Source organism: Typopeltis vanoorti, chromosome 4, assembly GCF_054136105.1.
Source record: "Typopeltis vanoorti isolate ZY-2024b chromosome 4, IOZ_Tvanoo_1.0, whole genome shotgun sequence".
NCBI lineage: Eukaryota > Metazoa > Arthropoda > Arachnida > Uropygi > Thelyphonidae > Typopeltis > Typopeltis vanoorti.
This window is the reverse complement of record NC_143552.1, coordinates 137,889,720-137,912,503: the sequence shown is the minus strand read 5'-3', so window position 1 is coordinate 137,912,503 and position 22,784 is coordinate 137,889,720. Positions and strand designations below refer to the sequence as shown.

The following is a 22,784-nucleotide window of genomic DNA, read 5'->3' as shown; positions in this document are numbered from 1 at the left end:
GACAGGGTCTATCATGATCCTGTTCTCATCTTTATACTGTTCCTGAGCCTAATCACCACATTTCTCTCCCAATATTCTTTCCATAACATTTTATAAAAATAAAAGATTAGGAAAAGAATATTGTTTCTTAAAAATTTGCTCTTTTATTTAACTTCCTTGCAATTTGTTCTCCGACTCTGGAGATGCAGTTGGTTATAGCTTTCTTGAGATAGCCCTTGACTACTTCTTATTCATTGCTGATTACCATGTAGTTTCTTATACCAAGGCACAAGCTACATGTTATGTTTAATATAATCACTTACTGTATAGGTCTGCATATATCCCTTTTCAACCAAAATACCACTGTATTTGGCTCCCACCTATCAAACTGCATGATCACTTTTATTAATTCGAGGCATAGCATTTACCTCAGTTACAGACAATTCTCAATTCTATTACCAGAAGTGTTATTCTCATAAGTTTTTTCCATCATGTGCTGTTAAGGAAAGTGTTCCCTTAATCACTCTATAAATTCTTTTGCACTTTTCTTGAATATTTTCTCCTCTCTCTATCTTCATTGCTGTAACTACCCATAATGATTGTCCTTTGTGTATCCATAAGGTTACCATGTACAGTTTACAGTTATGAGATCTGGAGAAAGCATATGATAGAGTGCCAAGGCAAGAAGTCTGGAGGTGTCTGAGGGAGAAGAAGGTACCTGGAGAAATATGTTAGACTGGTGCAGGAGATGTACAGAAATGTGAAGACAAGAGCTTGGACCTGACTGAGAGAGACAGAAAGTTTTCCAGTGACAGTTGGCTTGCATCAAGGGTCAGCATTAAGCCCATTCCTGTTTAATATTGTGATGGAGGTGGTGTCGGAGAAGGTGAGAGAAGATGCGCCTTGGACTATGTTGTATGCAGATGACATCGTGCTGTGTTCAGAATCAAGAGAAGAAGCAGCTAAACTGGAAAGTTTTAGGAAAGTACTGGAAGAGAGAGGTATGAGACTGAGCAGAAGTAAATGTGGATGGCAGCCAGGAGACAGATCTGGAGCTGGAATGAAATGTCATTAGGAAGGTCAGTGACTTTAGATACTTAGGTTCAACAATGAAAGAGGATGGTGAGGCTGAGAAGGAAGTGGGATGCAGGATACAAGCAGGATGGAGGAACTGGAGAGAGAGAGATGGCTGGAGTGCTATGCGATAAGAGGGTGCCAATTAGTCTAAAGGGCAAAATCTACAGGACAGTAGTGAGACCAGCTATGATGTATGCTATGGAAACTATGGCCCTGAGGAAAAATAATATCAGCAGGATGGAGGTAGTGGAGATGAGAATGCTTAGGTGGATGTGCGGTATGACCAGAAAGGATCGTCTGAGAAATGACTATGTGAGGGGAACGGTAAAAGTTACGAACTTAGGAGCAAAGATACAAGAGGAAAGGTTGAGATGGTTTGGTCATTTTATGAGGAGGGAGAAGAGCATGTGGGAAGAAAGGTCATGCAGATGGATGTGCAGGGGAGGAGGAAGCGTGGGCAGCCAAAGAAGAGATGGAAGGAGATGGTGGAGGAGGACTTGAGGATGAAGAACTTGAATGTGGCTACAGCCCAAGACAGGATGTTATGGAGGAGACTCACTACAAACAGTGACCCTACTTAAGTGGGAGAAAAGCTGCAGAAGAAGAAGAAGAAGATGATCTTAGTCTGTAGCAGGATCCAGCTGTGTATTTTTTTTTTCTCAATAAACATCTGCTTTGCACCAAACAGCCTTAAACTGTTGTAGTATTTATACTATTACTATTGTTCTGATTATTAGCAAGGAAAAAGAAGACTAGAAGGCAAGGAAGTATTGAAGACTAAGGAACAAGATTAAAGAAGACTGAAAAAAAAGCAAAGGAGAATTGGATAGAAAGAATATTTGTGAAGAAGTTGAATATAAATTAAAATCAGGAGGTGCTGACGTGACATATTGTATAATTGTTGCTCACACCTGCTGTCCCAAAACAAAAAGTAGTTGTACAAGACAAAAAAAGGAAAATTACTTACTGCTAATAAAGAGACAGCACAGAGATGGAAGGACCATCTCAGATATGTGTGATGAATGGTGAAATTATCAATCTCCAGAATATGAAGTTGAAAAGAAAGTCTTGGTACAGAAATACTAAATGAAGAAATTATAAGAGCGATTAACCTAACTATAAAAACTGTAGGAACAGATGAAATACCTGATGAAATTCTAAAAAATCCCAAGATGCAACACAGGAAGCTTTATTTAAAGTGATTAAGCTAATTTAAAGTATTTGATTTCTATGCAAGTTTGATGGTGACAATACAAGAGAATGCAACAGACTGTAACAATTATCAAACATGAAATTTACTTAGTCATTTTCAACCCAGTTTAACTAGACACTTGATTGATTCTTTTAATTTTATTTCTGTATATTCTGCCAAAAGAACTATATCATCAGCAAAACACAGATAAGTCAAAAGCTTTCTATTAATTTTAATGCCTCCATTCTTCCATTTCATGTCATGAGAAATTCCTCTAAGTCACATGTCATCTTCCTGTTTTATTCCTTTGGAAATTTCATTGGAAAATTTTCACTTTTCTTATGTAGTTTAATGAAAGAGGTGACATGACATATATAATTTCATTATTTCTGTGCATGTTCTTCTATACCTGTATCCTGTCTTCATTATGTCTTACCCTAAATACTCTTGTGATTGCTTATTACTTTTTAAATGTTTTGCATACTGCTGATAGCCTCTAGAACTTTTTCCCACCTTTATGATATTTTCTTCTATATTCTTCAAGTCTTTCTGTTCCATATTAGCTGTTCATAGAAAACACTGATATGTAAGTAGAAAACCATTTTAGAGAACAGAATGTTAAAAGTTCAGTGGTTTTCATGAGAAAGAAAGAAGATTAAGTTTTTAAGTTATTGGAAAATGCAATGATAGTTTATTAGGCTTTTTGTACTTTGATTGTCCACATAGGATGTGCTATTTTAAAATTTGTTGAAAAACAGAAGACTTTCATAAGTTTATTGATGTTTATTCAAATGGAACAGATCTGATATATTCAAAAGTAGGTCTAATGCTTTTCATCAGCTGCATGCTTTTTTTTTTTCTTTTTTTTTGTTGCATTCCTGATGAGATTTAAGGAAGAAAACTTAAAACTTGAGTCATACAGAAAGGTTGAAAGCTGAATACATTTTCTCAGTTTGGTAAATAAAAGTGCGTTCTCTTGGTGCTTTTTGACTTATTGATTTGAAGAACAGATATTAGTCTGTGAGACAGAAGTAAAGATACAAGTTCAGTCATATGATTTTGTTTGTTCTTAGAGACAAGAACCATTCAGAAATTTGTCAGATTTTTGAGATTAGTCAGTCTCATGCTGAGATGACAGATTTTCTCCTTCTGGAAGCTCAGTTTTTCATCATACCAACCAGATAGTACATGTTGAGACATACTGGCTTCATAGTAGTCAACATAATTTACTAGCTTTATAGTAATTGAGACATAATATACTGGCTTCCTTCTTAAGCCATAATTCCACTCATTCCCTCTTTCAATCCAAATTCCTATTCTTTCATTTCTCCTCTCTTGTATTTTGAAATGTTTTAGGTTGAAAAGCTTTTACATTAATTAGACATAGCTTCTAATTTTTTAGGAAATGACAATGTAAACTGGATTATTAATTATAAAAACTTTAATAACTTCCTATATTTTGGCAATGTTACATTGCCATTTTCAGGGATTATAAAACAATGATATGTGCATGGGGCACTCACACTAAACAAATGAAGCTGAAGAAAGGCAACAGAAGTCAGGCCTAGAATCCTAAACGGTGTCTCCCCTAGTGGGCCAAATTGGGTTGTCTTGGATGTTGTGCTGTCGATCTTAGAATGTACGCTTCCAAAATTTGGGGCAATCTAATGCATCCAAATTTGTTGAGATTTGGAAAGTTTTTCAGAGCTGAGGCAAATTCAAAGAATAGTCTTTTACACTTGTACTTGTTGCGGTGTAATAAAGTGGCCTTCTTCCAGTGTATTCTGTGGTGTCCAAAGCATGGTCAGCAAGTCCTGAGTGGCTGGAACCAGATGTAGTCTTTGTGTTCAGATATTCTGATATTGGCTGTCCTGCCTGTTTGGGCATAGAGGACAGTTTGCAACTGTAAGGGACCTGGTATACTCCGGGTCAGTCTAGGGGAAGTGGCTGGTCTTTGGTGGAGCAGATAAGGGATGCCAATTTCTTATGTGGTTTGTAACTAGTTGTTAGGTCATATTTCCTTAGGATTTTTGTTAATTTTTCAGATGTATCCTGGATATATGGAATGGTGATAGATTTAGAGCAATCTCTGCTCTGAAGGGGGAGGGGTGTAGTTTTAATATTTTTTGTGGAGGATTGTAGCCATTGGCTAAGAAGGTGTTAAGAATATCATCAAGTTCAGGGGCACTGTTATCTGAACTGATTAATTTTATCCTGATGTAGTGATTTTATAATCCCATATTGTTGGGGGGGGGGAACAGAAAAAGCCAAGGATCCATCAGGCTGGTGTGTAATCAGAGTGTCTAGGAAAGGGAGACTGCTGTTGTTTTCCTTTTCCAAGGAAACTGGATCTTGGGGCGTTGATCATTTAAGTGTATTGTGAAATTTGGAGTGTATCCAGGCCATGCAGCCAAATAGAAAACATCATCCACATACTGTAGTCAGACAGTGGGTTTATGTGGGGCAGAGTTTAAAGCTTTTTCTTCAAAGGTCTCCATAAAAAAGTTGGCCAGGGATGTAGAGAGTGGAGAACTCATGGCTGTCCCCTCTATCTGTAGAATTTTCCTTTCAAAATGAAATAGCTCGAGGTTCATGGTGAACTGCAATAGGACTGAGATATTGGGAAGAAATTTAGCTTGGTATCTTTGAGTGGGACATTACTGAATAAGGAGGAGACATCAAAACTGACCATTATGTCAGTGTGTTGGAGTGTGAGGTTTACAATACTGGCTTTAAAGTGAGCTGAGTTTTTTTGTGTGAAGGTGTGTTGCAGTGTATTGTGTGAGCACTTTGGCTAAATGGGGATAGGTAAGCTTGCCTCTTTACTTTTAGACGGTTCTATGTACCTCCTTATAGAATATGATCTTACTAGCACCCAAATCAGAACACTCCATAAATTCTTTAAGAAGATTACCTTTTAACTGTAGATTCCCCCCCCCCCCCCCCGGATATATGGACTACCAAAAATCCATAAGCAAAATGTACCATCTTACATTTTGCTTATGGCTGTATCATTACCATTGCATCTCATTGTGGATGGCATTGATTCCCCCAGATACAAATTAGCAATTAAAGTTTTTATAATTAATAATCCTTTTTTTTTTTATCATTTCAAAAAAAAAATTAGAAGCTACATTTTATTCATAGTTGTATTCTAAATGATTATTTATTTATTTTTTTGAAAAAAGACAATCCTTTTAAATTCATAGAGTTCAACAAGCTCATCTAGAGCAGGCTTTTACAAACTCTTTGCATATAGCCTATTCCAGAAAACAAACATTGTATTCAACTGAGCCTTGGCTAGAGTTATTTTTACCAAATTCCAATTTTATGAATTTGAATTATTGAATTTATGAAGATGTATTGGGATTTTCTACAGCAGTGTGAACAGTATTTAAAAAAAATGTGCCACTTTTATTAAAATTAAAATGAAGGTGACACCCTGTAGATGTCTTTTAAATTTTATTTTTATTTATTATTATTATTATTATGCTGTTTGTGTGATGCTTTTCTGTAACATGTATTTTTCCATTGCAGTTATTTATTTTATTAAATAAAAGTTATATTTTCATAATTAATATGAATTTTATACTTTTCTTCATTATTAAGCATAAATGCTTGTAGTGCCTCCATTTTCAAATATCATCATGTCATCTTTTCTTGGTCTTGCTTTATTTTGCATTCCCTTTGGTAATCAGCTCTTTTATCTATCTGTTATCCTGTATTTTTTCTATATGATTCTTTCATTCTTTCTGTTTTTCAATCCAATCATATATTGGCTGTATTTTACAATTTTCCCTGATTTGTGAGTTCCGTATTTTGTGTTTAATATTGTTACTCCTTCAATTTCACCTTCGATTGATTATGCCTTTATAGATTCTTATTCTTGTTATTTTGTTTATGTTCTTATTCTTCCAAGGCATCCAGATATTCAACATTAGCTTTTATTGTTTGTTCTTGTACTTCATTTTGTATGATGCTATAATTGTTTATTTCTTTTCCTAAATACTAATTATTATTATTATTACGGGCAACTCCAAAGAGTCCTTAGACTCGTCAAGGGAGGCCCTAACATCATATCAAGAACAACTATTCAACATTCACACAGTATCTATCATACTTCACCTTGAACTCATTCACAGTCATGGTACCCACAAGACTCTGGCAGCTTATCCCACTCATTCACCACTCTAAAAGTAAAAAAACCTAGCCTAACACACTTGCTAACCACACTCTTGTCCAGTTTCCATGGAATGGCACCTAGTCCTCCCACCACCAGTCCTGTTCTCAAAAATATTTTCTGAATTAATCTTATAGAAACCCTTCAGTAATTTGAATCTCAATCATATCACCCCTCTTCCACCTATCAATCAATTTCTGCAACCCACAAATCTTCACTCTGTTCTCATAAGGTTCATTCCATAGACCTGCTATCATCTTGGTCACTCATCTCTGGATCCTCTGCACCTCCTCTCCATCAAGAAGAAACCCTGGCACCCAAATCTGGGCACACTAGTCTAGATGGGGTCTTATGAAGGCCGGATACACAGGAACAATAACTTGCTTGTCTCTGCTCATCAAAGTATTCTTCATTAACCAAGTGATTTGATGAGCTGATTTAGCCACTTTTGCAATATGCCCCCTAAACTTCAACTCCTTATCCACCAACACTCCCAAATCCCTGGCCTCGTCAATCTCCTGGAGTACAGTTCCACCAATGTGGTATACTGCTGCTAATCGTTTCACCCCAAAATGCATAACCTTACAATTTGCCACATTAAATTGACATCCATTCTCCTTAGCCCAGTCCTCCAAACTATCCAAATCATCCTGAAAAATTTTGACATCCTCTGCATTCACTATTGCCCTACCCAACTTTGCATCATCAGCAAACAAATGAACAGTTCCTCTCAGATCCTTTCCTATATCGTTAATGAACAAATTAAATAGTAGTGGTCCAAGAACAGAGCCCTGTGGGCACCACTAGTCACAGGCTGTCTTTTGAACTCTACTGCTGAATAAACTACTCTGTGATATCTCTCCATCAACCACCCTCCTATCATCTCACCAACCTTATATCCATCCCCATATGCTGCAGTTTACTGATTAGAATTCCATGTGGTATCTTGTCAAAGGCTTTAGCAAAGTCCAGCAGAATCACTGTAAACCCATTACCCTTATCCAGTTCAGCTGTCACTGTGTTATAAAACGTGAGCAAGTTAGTGAGGCATGATCCATCCTTCACAAAACCATGCTATCTCCCATACAGTATCCCATTTTCATCTATCCATTCCTGTATTTTCCTCTTGACTACTTTCTCCAAGACCTTGACAATGACTCCTGATATGCTGATCGGTCGGTAATTTACAACAGCAGTCTTGGAACCTCCTTTATGCAGTGGAACTATTTTCCCCTCTTTCCATCCCCTCAGGACTAACCCAGACCCGAGACCCAAATTAAACAAAATGGTCAAGGGTACTGACAGTTCTTTAGCCACTTCACGTACGACACGAGTGGTATACCATCCAATTCCACAGATGTATTCACATTGAGGTTTTGTAATAGACTATTTACCTCCGCTTCATTCACCACAATTCCCATATAAGCTGTTAGTTCCTTCATTCCTGCAATATCACCACCTGGATTATATACTCTTGCAAAGTGCTCACTCAGTAATTCCACTATATCAACTGATTCGGTTACCTCCCTACTATCTTTAAAATCATTCTGCCATATACATTTTTTCTTTTACTTGCAACATATCGAAAAAACTGTTTGGGATTCTCTTTAGCCTGCATGGCTAATTTTCTTTCATAATCCACATTTGCTTTTCTTTCCACACTCATTACCCTTTTGGCCTGCACTTTATACTGTACATTTGCCTGCTGCTTTCTCCTTAAATTCCTTCCACAGTTGTTTCTTTTTTTGCAGCTCAAGCTGAATGGTGTTATTCATCCATTTAACCCCTACTTGATTTACTATTCGGACTCTAGGTATGCAGTCAGCCATTGCCTCCTGTAAACACTCCTTAACCACATCCCATGCACTATCAACATCCAGCTCTTGCAGTTTTACATGCCAATTGGTGGCAATGTGTGCAAATTCATTACAGCCAAATTCTCAGATGCAGATACTAGATCAAGCACTCTCTGACCCCCTAGTATTTTCCATTACATGCTGTCGCAGATAATTATCTCTTAATAACTGCATAAAATCCAATTCCTTCCTCTCATGTGTCCTCTCCTCCTTCCAGTCAATGTTACCATAGTTGAAATACCCATAATAATTACCCTCCTTCCACTCATTTCTTCTATTTGCTTAATCATACTATCTCCACCATCTATTCCATCACCTGATCTACAGCACCCAATTGTATATTTTGTTCCGCTAGCCTCAATCTCATACCAAATAGCCTCAAATGTGCTCTTTTCTCTATCCTGCAGTTCAACTTCTATTCTCCTTGGCTGCAGTTCATCAGCTATCATCAATAACACTCCTTCCCCCCATTTTATTCTCCCTGTCCCTCCTGAACACACTACACCCTTCACATTCAATCCCACTAGCTATATCATCTTCTGTCAGCCATGTTTCACTAATGCTAATAACCTATGGCCTGGAACAGCCAACCAAGGCTAAAAATTCTTCCTTCTTGTTCCTAATACTCCTGGCATTAGTATACATGAAATGCAAACACCCCTATTTTGATGCCTTATACTAACTATCCTATTCTGATTTGTTGTCCTTTGTACTTGCTCAGGCTTATTATACACATTCATACACTCAACTGCCTCCCTAAAGTCTGCATATCCCCCCCCCCCCCCGCTTAATAACTCTAGTTTCCCTGATTCTGCACTTTCACTTCATTCAACAACACTTTTTCCAGTCTTTGCACACCAAATCCATTCAAATGCAAACCATCCATCTTATATAAATCCTTTCACCCATCAGACTCACTCCACACATCCACAAACTCCACGGCACTCCTCCTGCATAACCTGCGCATAGTCATTTGCAATTATGGTCCTCCTTCCCAACTCTTGTCTGTCATACCGTGGCAACAGACTCACTATCTTAATTATACTCAATTATTTCCCCTTTAATTTCTAATTGCATCTTATGGGTTCCTTCGCAACTGTCAGTGTTTTAGTTTGTTTGTTTTTTCTGTTAATATCCATATATTTTTCTTTTCTGCTGTGTTATTGAATGCATTTAGTAATCTTTCTAGGTCACCTTCATTTTCTGCTAGTAAGATTATATTATCTGCATATCCAATTCATAATTTTTCATTTTTCATTTCTATTCCACATTGTTTCATTTTGTTTTCTTCTTTTATTATTTCATCCATTGCTAAATTATATAAGGTTGAACTTAATGAATCACCATGTCTAATTTGTTTAGATATTTTCATTTCTGTTGAATTTTCCCTTGTTATGTATTTATTATAGAACTGTTATCTATGTGTATGTATTTCTTCTTCTTATTATTATTATTATTCCTTCCTTCCTTCCTCTCTTACCTTGCAGTGTCGAGGATAACCGCTACCATATTGAGGATAAGGTGGTTAGCCTTATGCTTCCTGGTGTGGCCTATGTCTGTAGATGCATGTTCACAGGCTAGCTTGCCTATTCTGGGTGGGAAAAAAAAAAAACCTCTACCTGCATATGAGACCGGCTAACTCACCTTTAGTTGAAAGAGACCAGATAAAAGTTCCTCGCATTACTGAATCGTACAGGAATCGTACCCAGGTTTTTCTGACCAAACAGCTTCGTCTATACTGACTGAGCTATCATGTGGGCGTTCTTAAATTTGTTATGGTATTTTTCTCATTTTTGCAGTGTTTTTACCATCTCATTTTAACATGGGTATTAGGTCTTTTAATTTTTATTCTATCATATGTTTTTGTTAAATGAAAAAGATACATATAAAGGAGTTTATTGTATTCCACTGATTTCTCTATTATTTGCTTTAATATAAATGTTACATCTATTATTGATCTATTTTTTTAAAAAATCTTGTTGCACATCAGATAATTCAGTTAACACGTTCGCTGCCACGCTACTTTGGCATGGTCTGTTCCCCTACGCCGAGCAGTTTTACTTCTTCAAGGTCAGAACGATAATCTCGTTACCGGAGGTAAACGTCCTACGAGTATACTCGTAGTTGGCTTGTACAGAGCATATACGGTCTATGAGAATACACAGTTTTGATGCTAGTCCCACAAGCCAAGGATTTTCACTTCTTCAAGGTCACTACAATAACCTCGTTCCCGGCAGTAAGCGTCATACGAGTATACTCGTAGCTGGCTTGTGAAGCAGGTTTACCCACTACGAGTATACTCGTAGTTGGCAGCGAACATGTTAAATAATTTATTATATTACCAATGTAGTGCACAGCAGATTTATTCCCCTCTAGTTTTCTGGTACAGTTAACCCATTTTATCCCAGCATACTCATTTGAGTACAGCACCTAAAATGGCTTAGTGGTGACATCTCTTGCACGGCAGTCAAAAATTGGAGAAGGTTACAGTTTTAGTACTTTATTTTTTATAGTTTTTTCGAATATTTTTTTCATTGTGCTGACTTTATGTGTTACAAAAGTAAGTACTAAACACATTTTTTTATATATCAGCACCCCTGTTTAATTATAGGTTGAGAACATGTACAAAATGGACCTGTACTCATTTAAGAACGGTGGACTTATAAGGAGTCAATATATTTTTTTTTCTTTTGTTCTAGTTTTAGTACCTTTGAAAAAATGGACCCCAATGAATTTCAGCCAATAAGTCCAGTTGAGTTTTATTGAAAGCATTACAGAACACTTGGGTTAGCTGCAGACGACATAGCAAATTTCAATTACCAAGATATATCTGTAGTTATCATTCCTCCTGATGTTGATTATCAAACAGATAATGAGAATATTGATGACAATGATCTTCAGCCTGACCACCTTCACTGGGAAGGTGGTCAGGCTGAAGGTCCCCTGGATAGGTATCTTATCCAGGGGAAATAGAGCTTCAATATGTGAGTGATGAATCAGACAGCAATGATGATGATCTCCCTCTAGTCATGATAAGACAACATTGCTTGGCTGTGCAAGGTAAAGTAATTACCAATTACCAAGTAATTCTGTCCCGTATGTACAGAAGATTTATTAGACATCAGTATGGCAGTAACTACAGGGTATATGGACCATATGAGTAATGTGAAGGACCAAATCGAAAATAAAACTCCAGTTGAAATATTTGAAATCTTTATCGATAAAGAAATTATTACCATTATTATTGACCAGACCAATTTGTACGCTACTTGGAACAATAATCATGTATTCCAAGTAACTGAAGAAGACATCAAGGTGTTTAGCGCAATTCTACTTTTGAGTGGATACAACAGGTTGCCAAGAGAGCATCACTATTGGTGTTTAGATGAGGATCTCCTGGTTCCCTCAGTGGCCAACAGTATGTCAAGGAACCATTTTCAAGAAATCAAGAAATATCTACATTTAGCCGATAATTCACAAATAGATAAAAACGATAAAATGTATAAAATAAGACTTCTAATGGATAAACTAAATAACAATTTCAACAATTTGGCATATATAACAAACGTCTCTCAATCAATGAAGCCATGATCAAGTATTTTTGGCATCACTCTGCTAAGCAGTTTGTTTATTTCGATACCTGATCTGCCCATTGTACTCATACGAGTACACATATATATATATATATATATATATATATATATATATATTAATTATGCTTCTTTTTTTTTTTTAACTATCATTATAGTGTAGCATTTTGACATATTTTCAACTAAATAATATGAAAAAAAGTGCCTTTAAAAAAAAAAATCTTGGGATAAAACGGGTTAAGCTCTTTTGCCAGTCATTTGGTATTTTTCTTTACTTTTTTTTTTTTTAAATACTATATTTAGAACATGACATAATTCTTTTTCTGATTGTTTCCCTATATTTTAATAGTCTGTATCTTATTTATCTTATTTATTCCAGAGATTTCTGTTTTTTCTTTAAAATATTGTTCAATATTTTTGTTTTTTATTTCTAAAGTTATGTTATCATCTTCATAGACATCATTATCTTTGTTCTTTTCTGTGTATTGATTTTGAAAATAATCTTTCCACATATCCAATCCAATGTTTGTTAGCTTTATACTTTCATTTAGTTCTTTTGAGTTTGTATTAATCTTCAAGACATAGAGAATCATGGAACAAATTTGTTTCTAATTTAGAACATGATTTATATAAAATAAAATCCAATGTATATTAAGATTTTGAAACACTTAAATGCAGATACCAAAGGAAACATAAAATTAAACACTGAATTGAAATTAGAAGAATTTCAAAATTACTACACAGAATTGTGAACAGACAAATATTTTAAAAAAGACAACTGGCAAACAAGTAACGAAAATGAAAAGAAAATAACTAAAGAAGAATTAAAAATCAGCCTGAAAGAAACAAGAAACGGAAAATCACCTGGAGAAGATAAGCTAGGTTCAGAACTATATAAATATGCAGGAACAAGATTCAAAGAAAGACTCTTATTATTTTTAAATAAAATTTATTCAACTGGTATCCCCTAGTAGAATGGAAAAAAGTAATTGTGATTCCTATCTTTAAAAAAAAAAGATAATGGAGATGAACCCTAAAAACTGTAGAGGTATCAGTATACTAAATTCCTGTTACAAAATATATAGCAGAATCTTAAATAGCAAACTAATGAAATATTCCGAAAACTTTATTTTAGAAGTACAGAATGGATTTAGAAAAGGACGATCATGTATAGACCTGGCCTTTTGCCTAAAATTAATAATAGAGAAAAGAAGAGAATACGGTTTAGAAACACATATTGCATTGATTGACTTTGAAAAAGCATTTGACAAAGTTAAAAGAAACATATTATTTAACATATTAAAAGAAAGACAAATACCAAATAATATCCTAAAAGCTATCATATACGAGAGAGATAAACCAAGTGGTCTGACAGGGATGTCCTCTCTCAGCAACTCTTTTTAATATCTACTTAAATGAAATAATAATAAAATGGAATAAAAATTTACATCAAGGAATTAAACTTTCTCCTACAGTAAACTTAAACACTCTCCTCTTTGCTGGCGACCAAATAATAATTACAAATTCTGAAGATAACTTACAGAAAGCTATTTTAGATCTAAATGAGATGTCCAAAGATTATGGTATGATAATATCAACAGAAAAATCAAAAACTACGGCCTTTAACGGACAAGATCCAGCACGAACTAAAATAGTAATAGATAACAGGATCTTAGAATAGGTGAATTCATTTAACTACCTAGGATGTATGATCACATATGAAAATGAAAAAGATAAAAAGGAAAAAAAAACGTAAAAATTGCAAAATATTTAAAAATAACAGGTGTAATTAACTCTATATTTAAACCAAATCTAGTTCAAAAACAAACCAGGCTAAAAGTATAGAATACATTAGCCTTACCAGTCTTAATGTATGGAAGCGAAATCTGGACAATAAAACAAAAAGACAAACAAAGATTAATAACAGCAGAAATGAAGTTTATGAGAAAAACTGCAAAGTATACCCTATTTGATCACAAAAGAAATGAAGAAATTATGAAAGAATTAAATCAAGAACCAGTAATAGAAAAAAATTAAAGAATATAAACATAAATGGATGGAACATGTTCAAAGAATAAAAACAGAAAGATTACCAAAACAAGCCTTAAAGTACAAGCCATTAGGAAAAAGAAAACCAGGACGTTCTCTTAAACGATTCAACAATGACTTCTAAAGCCAGAACAGGCCATGCTAGGCCTAAATCCTTGATACGCATGATGATGATGATGATGATTAATCTTCAAGTACCATAAAATCATGTTCTAATTCTTTGGAGTAGTTATTGCAATATTCCAGCTTAATTTTCTTATCTCGCTATATACTTTATTTCATATAGTATTATATTCTTCATAAATCAAGTTCTTTCATTTGTTATGTAGATAGGTATCTATTCTTTCCTTTAACTTTTTATCTCTTCTCTAAACTATGATGTGGCCATCTTTGAGTGTTTGTGCTATGAGGGCTGTTTGAAAAGTTTGGTAAAAAAATAAGTTGAACATATTTTTTTGGAAAAAATTACCTTATTTCTCAACATGCCTCCATCGAGGTCTACACATTTGGTCCAGCGATTTTCCAATTTTTTCATCCATCTAAAAAGTAGGATTTGTCAAATTGTGCAAAATAGTCTTTGACAGCCTTGATGATATCCTCATTCAAAGAAAATTTTTTCCCACTTAGCCAAATTTTTTAAGTTTAGGAAGAAGAAGAAGAAGAAGTCACACCTGACCAAGTCCGGTGAATATGGTGGATGTGGAACCAATTTAAACCCCAATTCATGCAATTTTTCCATTGCAACGGCCGATGTGTGGGACGGTGCATTGGCTTGATGAAAGAGCACTTTTTTGTGCTCAAATCTTGACCGTTTTTTCCTTCAGTTCTTCTTTTAAACATTTTTCAATAAATGACGTATAATACTCTTGTTATTGTCTTATCCTTTTCCATGATAATTCCTTGTGAATCCCAATAAACAATGGCCATCACTGTTTATTGGGATTCCGAAAGAAGCAGAGGCCATTCAAAAATGATCGCTTCTTTCGGTGCTCTTTCACTTGGCATTGTCCACTGTTTTGACTGCTGCTTGGACTCAGGTATGTTAGTGGTGGATCCACGTTTCGTCTACAGCCATGAATCGATGCAAAAAATCCTGCGATTGCGATTAAAGATCTCAAAACACTGTATTGAAATGTCTTTTCGCATGCGTTTTGGATTGACAGGCAACGATCGTGGCACCCATCGCTCACACAGCTTTTTCATGTGCAATTTTTCATGCAGGATATTATACACACATTCAGTTGAAATGCCTACAATCTCAGAAATCTCACTCACTTTCACTCGGCGGTCTTCCATAACGATACCATGGGTTTTGTCAATCATTTCCTTCATAATGACTTCAGTCTGGCTTCATCTTCGATGGACTTATGACCACATTTAAACTAATTTATAAAAGAATAAATAGTCTTTAATGCTGGTGTAGAGTCCCCATGAACTGCATCTTACTCAGCTTTGATCTGTGCAGCCATCCACTTCTTAAAATAAAAGTGTTTTATCACTGCATGAAACTCATTTTTCTCCATTTTTATAAAAAATGTGAACACAGTCATTTTAAATGTTTGCCAAATGAGAACTATGCATCGCACGTGGCAAAAAATGGACATTTTTTCCATTTTGCTTCTGCTGTTTGTTTTTGTTTTTTAATGTTTCCAGCTTACTAACAATGTTTTCTGGTATAGGTATCTTATACTTTCATTGTGGAGTAATTCTATCCTGTATTTTGTTCTTCTCTGTATGCTGTGTTTTATTCTTTGATGTCATTGATTTTTTAAGAACTTACTTAGGAGGTCATTTCCTGTATCTGCTGATGTTAGAACTCTTACATCAATACTTTTTTATTCTAGTATGATTTCTCTATTAATTATAATGTAATCAATTACAGACACACACACCCCATCTTGTATTCTCCCATGTTATTTTATGTTGTATTTTATGATCAAAGAATGCATTATTTATTTTGTCTGTTACATTTTGTAGATCTTCATAAGATTCTTTTATTTCTAGTTTTGGTTTCCTTTCCTCTGGACTATATACACTAAATAACATTTAAGCATTTTCTCCTTTATTTAGCTTTAAATGTAGTATTCTGCTTGATTCTGTATACTTAGCATACATAATATTGTTCTTCACAGGCTCGACAGTTGCTTCACATTTTTCCTTTAGATACAACTACAACAGATGGCTGTGAGTATTATTTATGCTTTAAACAGTTCTGACTCTTTATTAATATAGCTTCTGTTCAGAGATTAATTTCAAAGTATTTATTTGTTTGGATTTTTAATATTAAATTTAAAATGTTAATTTTTCCAAAACTGAATGAAAAGTGAAAACTTTTCATTATGAAGAAAAATTCTTAAGTAAAATTCATATTCAAGAGAAGGTGCGGTATTCCTAAAAGCATCATGTTGAACAACATGGAATCAGCAATGGAATTCTTGTACTACACCATATATAGTTTAAAAAGAATTTTTTATACATAAATTCTTTTAAAAATTATATGTGTTATCTTGATTTCCAGTATGAACTGTCTAAACTTTTGATAAGGTGATGCTATTATTATCCATGGAATTCTGTCAACATATGGTTACTGCCTGTCAGTGAGTGAGTGAGCACTCATATAGACCCAAAATAATTAATTAGTCATTATGCAGTATAAGGAAAGATGAAATACCGTCTTAATCTGGAATCATATAAGGTAATATAGTTCAAATTAACAATTTTTGGAGAACACATGCAATTAATAATACTATAATAATACTATCAATGGGCAGTAGATGGCATAGTAGTGTGTAGATGCTTATTAATTTCAAATTAGAGCCGCTTTAGCTTAGGCAGTATAGACCGAAGCTATTTGTTCGGAAAGACCTAGGTTTGATTTCTGTCTATGACGTGAGGAACCTTTATTTGGTCTCTTTCGACTAAAGGTGAGTTAGCCAGTCTCATATGGAGGTAGAGGGGTTTTTTCACCCAGAAACTTGGGTTTTTCATACTTCAGGACAGCAAACCAGCCCGTGAACACACATGGATCAACAGTCATAAAATACATAATTAATTCCACCTAAGGAGGGCTCAACCACTCCTAAGGGAAGTGGGGGAACAGGGGGGGGGAGACCTTATATGAATAAATAAATTTTCAAATTAATATCTTCTCCTGCTCTTAGCATAGAATAGTTTACTTAAACATCTGTTTTCCCATCTCCCATTATATTATGCATATGTAGGCTTGCACAGTTAAGTGCAAGCTTACATATGCATAGGCAACAACTATACTACAATATCATTTGGCTGAGCATCCTCTATTCTTTGCATATTTAAATTGCAAACTTATTGGAATGATTGGTTTTTATCACAGATTCATTCACTTTTATTTATCTGAATTCAGATGTGTAGTTTAGGGATTGCTAAACTTCAACTAAAATTGATTGTTGGGGGTTAAATAGGACTTCATGCAGTCACATATCTGCATCAGAATGTTAGTTCCCACCATTATTAATCCATTCCATGTGTAGAATTGTACAAATGTGAATGAGAACTCATTTTTAGCTTCTTGTTTTTCTTCTTTTATCTACCTACAGATGTGTCATTTGTGCAAATGATATTTGCACAAATGACAAATATATATGTATAAAAATATATAAAAAGTCAATATATATGACAAGAATATATTGAACATATTGAAGATATATTCTTGACTACTATATGAGAAGTTTCCTTGTAAGAATTTCTTAAAGAATAGCAACTATCTTTTACAGGACTGAGGCTAATTTCTATAGCAATTTAAAGATTTAAATTGTGATATTAAACACTTTCTTGCTGCAAGGGATGATGAATCCAAGCATTTGGAAGATGATGTTTGCTTATTAGATTTAGCATTGCAGGTGTTACATCCAAACTAAATGTAAATTAAATGAACTGCAAGGTCAGGATTAAACAATTATTCATATAAGTTCTGTAAATGCTTTTAAGCAGACATGATCACCTGATTAAAAAGTTCTATTACTGCCCATTTCAGCAGAATTAAATACATCAAAGAAATTAGGAACCTTATTGCATATTTTGATCATCATTTCCAAAATTAAAAAAAAAAAAAAAAACTTGATAGAATAGTTTTATTTATGAGTTTTCCCATTTGATTGTAACATAAAAGTTGAAGCAACTGCAGAAAATCTGTCAACTATCTTTCATATTGATATTCTTGAACTTAAGGGCAGAAATAAATAACTTTAATAAAAATTTTTTGTCAAAGCAAGGGCAATGGAAGATAATTTGAAAATATATTTGGCATGTCACAAGTATCCCAAATTAAGAAAATGTGCTGAAATTTATATGCCTGCTTTTTATGTATTTGTGTGAAGCAGCATTTTCACAAATGAATATAATTAAGACAAATTACCAAATTGCTTGGCCTCGTTTTATGAAATATGGTGAGTGATTATACATGAAATTACAAAAAGATTACAGTGTCAAACAAGCAATACAAATTTTGTGACTTCAGAAAGCTCAAAATAATAGTTTTTGTGCTTTCCAATGCTAATAATTTTATTATTAGCATTACTATCATAAAAGCATCATCACTTAAGATTTATTAAAGTCTAATCTACCAATCTACCATGTTAGATGTTCAAATATTGTGGGGGGAAAGGGTTATTCTGCTTATCATAACATCAGTCTTAATCTCACTCTCTCATTTTTTTTTAATTCTTCTTTAGAGTGATGTATAGTAAATAATTAAAAATTTTAAATTAAAATAAATACACCAATAAATAATTTTTTAAGTAAACAAAGTTGATCACAGATGGATATTTATTTGAAAAGTAGATCTTGTAAATATTGGTGGATACTATTTATAAGGTTATGTTTTCATTAATAAATGTATTTAATTAAGTTAATAAATTCACATAATTTAAGTAAAGAATTTTAAGTCATTGAATTGTGGTTTATATTAAAACCTAGTATATGGATCTTTTCTCTCTAAAATCTTACAATCAACCACCAACTGCCATGAGTCTACAAAACCTGATTTGTGTGCATTACATACCTAATGTGTTAATGAAAGTTGGCATATTTTTTTGATTAAAATTCCACAACTTTTCTAAATTTCTTCAAAACACATAAAAGATTGTAGCCCCCAAACAAGTGAGAATGTCTGTAGTTCAAAAATATATATACAAGAGTGAAAATAATGAATTTCAAGAACGATGGAAGAGTGAGTATTTCTTTACCTTCTTTAAAGGAAAACTGTGCTGTTTGATTTGTTCCCACACTGTAGTAGCAGTTAACAAAAAAAAATGGAATCTGAAGAGACATTATATTTCTTTCATATTTCACACTTATACATAAACCTATGCAGGCTTTTGAAATCCAATCTGATGGAAATAGGGTGGTTAATCCTTATTCCCATATACCTTTATATTGCATGTATTCTTCTGACTAGTTTGTCTGTTTTGCAGGATGAAAAACTTGGGTTTTCAGGAAGAAAAAAACCCTGCCACCTTCATACGAAACCAGCTAACTCACCTTCAGATATAAAGCCCTAATAAAGGGCTGGAGGTTTAATGGAGTATTGACACTAGGAAAGGATCAAAAACTAATTTTAATCCTTCAATATTTTGTTTCAGTCACTGAAATATCTTCAAGGAGTACAAATAGCACTTGTAACACACACAAAACTGACACAATACTAAATAAAACACGTGGGTGGGTGGGTGACTCTAAAGTCTAGGTTAATGGGCATTTGTAGGCAGCCTAGAACGTAAACTGTGATATCTTATGATTATTATTTCCCAAATTTTGGGAAGTTTTATGCATCCGTATTTGTTGAGATTTGGTTGATTTCTGAGCTTTTGCAGATTCCAAAAATAGTCTTTCCTTTTTAGATTTACTATGGTGGAGCATGGTTGTTTTCTTCCAGAAGTTCCTGTGAGTTGTGTCCAATACATGATTTGCAATGCCTGATTGACCATAGTCTATGTTGTAGATATATGATTTGTGTTCATTCAAACGGACAGTGGCTGATCTACCTGTCTGTCCGAAATAAGCCACCTTGCCAGAGAACAGGGTGCTTTATATACTCCAGGCATTGAGAGAGAGGAGAGAGTTATTTCTGAAATCATTCTGAAAAGATGGCCAAGAAACGGGGGAAGGACCTGATTATTTTTTTAATTCTGTAATCCCTGTAGCCACTGGAACAAAAATTGTGGACTCTGTTGGTTTGAGTTTTAATAATGCCATATTGAGATGGGTAGTGGTGGGAGAGTTAGTGTTTAGTGAATGTATCTGCCTGTGTGTGTGTAGGTTTTCTATATACAGTGAACGAAAGGTTACCATTAGGAAGGCATGTTACCAAGGTGTCTAGGAAGGGTAAACTATTGTTATTATTATTATTAAACAAGACCTCATGGAGTCAAAGACTCATTCGGGAGGTCCTTTTATCACACACACACACACACACACATCTCATCATACCGTGTCTTAAACACACTCAAACTATTTGCAGACACCACGCTCTCAGGCAAGGCATTCCAATCATTCACAACTCTGCACGAAAAAAACCTTCCTCTCACTCCCTTATTCACACCCTCCTTATACAGTTTCCAGGGATGACCTCTGGTTCTCCCCTGATCTCCCACTATTCTCTGTAGAACTTCTCCACCATTGATCTTATAACAACCCCTTACCAACTTGTAGGTCTCTATCATATCTCCCCCTCTTCCTTCTCTCCACCAGACTCTGCAAATTACATCTTCTCAATCTTTCCTCATACTCAACATTCCAGAGGTCAGAAACTACCTTAGTCAGTTGCCTTTGGACCCTTTCCAACATCTCTTCATCCTTCTGAAAACCTGGTGACCAAATCTGGGCACAATAGTCCATGTGTGGCCTAATCAAAGCCTTATATAATGGAACAAGAATCTCCCTACTTCTATATGTCAGTGCACTCCGCATCATTCCCAGAAGTCTTTGTGTTGTCTTCACAAATTTGGCGATGTGTCCCCTAAATTTTAGATCCTTATCTACTAATTTTCCTTTCCCATCGTAAACTGGATTCTTAGATGTAGGCTATTGAAGTGACTGAGGAATGAGTCTCCCAGACTGTCATTGTGCTGCTATCCAACTTTGGTGCTCGAGATCTTCAATGCGTATGCACGCCCAACAGAACTTCAAATGTTAATATATTTGCATTTTAATGTATAGATTTTCTCTCAACAAATGTTTGTTAATATTTTAAATTAAACATACCAAGAAATTATATACTTGGTTTAATCCTTTATCCAAGTGTAAGCAAACAAAGTTTGCACCTGAAGTATTTTCAGGACTGGGACAACTCGTGGTAAAAGTGGTATGACTTCACATCACTTGCCTTAGTATCCCATAATACAAAGCACATCTCCTTATAGACATGTATTATGCTATGCATTATGGGAAGGGCCACTACCCAGACCGGTTTCAACCTTTATTGAGGTCTCTTCAGTGGGAGCCAGATCCAGAGTTGAAGTAATGCAGGTATTTGTTGGTATTTCTCTCATGTTATACCCTCAACAAAGTCTTCTAAGAAGACAAAACTAGTTGTGCAGTTTATTTAAATAAAATAATGTTTCTAATTTTATCTCTGGGCTTCTAGCCATTTAATCTGTTTCAAAAATGTCTCTCAGCCATATATATATATTTGTATAAAGATAATGTAATAACTGAAAAAACCGAGAATAATTGTAAGGTTTTAATGCTATAACACACAACTAGTTTTGGCTTTTGACAGCCTTCTTCAGGTGTCGTTTAAAAATAGGAAATAGCAATAAAAACACTGAAGTTTAAAAAAACTGAGAAACACAGGAAAAAATTGCAGTACATAATTAACATGAAAAAACATTGTAGTTACATTTAAGTTGTTCTTCCAGTCGTGGCATTGTTTGGTGAGTGCGTGCTTGCAGTCTCATGAACGCCAGTACTGAACAACAGCAGAATGGCTATCTGGGAGGTTGTAGCTGAAATTGTTATTTAAGTGTTCACTATTAAGGATGATTTCTCTGGACTCCACAATTTTTCTTTCAAACTCATCATGGCAACGAAAGATGTTTTTGGATCTATCCCAGCAGACTGAATGACCCTAATGTTCATCATCAGGATTGTTCAAGAAAAGAACATGACTGGACAAGGCACTGGTACATGTTCTTTTGTAAGAGATGTCTCTCTTATTTATCTGTTTGACCAAAATAAGGGATATTACAGTCACACCATATCTTGTACACGCAAGGATATTTCAGTTTATGATGATGAGGCTTCAGATGGCTTACTAGAGAGCAGATTTTTGGAAGTGTAGTAAATAAAGTCCTGATGTTGTATTTCTTAAGAACTCTAGCTAATTTTCGAGAAATTGAACTGATGTATGGGATAGAGATATTACCCTTAATATTGGTTATTTCTTCAGTTCGGTAACTAGGAGGATCTGGAAGGAATTTTTTAATCATTCTATCAGAATATCCATTTTGTCTAAAGACATATGAGAGGTAATTAATTTTTTTTGTAGTTCATCCGGGCTATTAAGAAGAGAGCGTGCTCTATGTCCTAAGGTAGAAATAGTTCCAAGTTTTTGTGGAGGGAAATGATGGGACTGGCTATGAAGATATCTATTAGTGTGTGTAGGTTTTCTATACATTGAAATTCTAAATATTCCAGAGCAGCGGACAGTTTTATATCCAGGAAAGGTAGGGAATGTCATCTTCAAGTTCAGCTGTGAATTTTATATTAGGATGTTGATTATTGAGATGATCAAGAAAATCCATGAGAGAATTGTGGCCGTGGCTCCAAATAATAAAAATGTCATCCACATAATGTTTCCAAAGTTTAGGTTTAAATGAGAAGGA

The 22,784-nt window shown here is 34.7% G+C and overlaps 1 protein-coding gene across 2 annotated transcripts in view; it reads left to right on the top strand.

Moving 5' to 3' along the window:
- Positions 1-22,784, top strand: part of LOC150107706 (ubiquitin-like modifier-activating enzyme 6) — a 701,981-nt gene that overhangs the window by 528,487 nt on the left and 150,710 nt on the right. For both annotated transcript variants that reach the window (XM_090391479.1, XM_090391480.1), the window contains exon 26: positions 16,056-16,107. In XM_090391479.1, the coding sequence (XP_090247605.1) occupies positions 16,056-16,107 (52 nt within the window). The remainder of the gene's footprint in view (positions 1-16,055; positions 16,108-22,784) is intronic.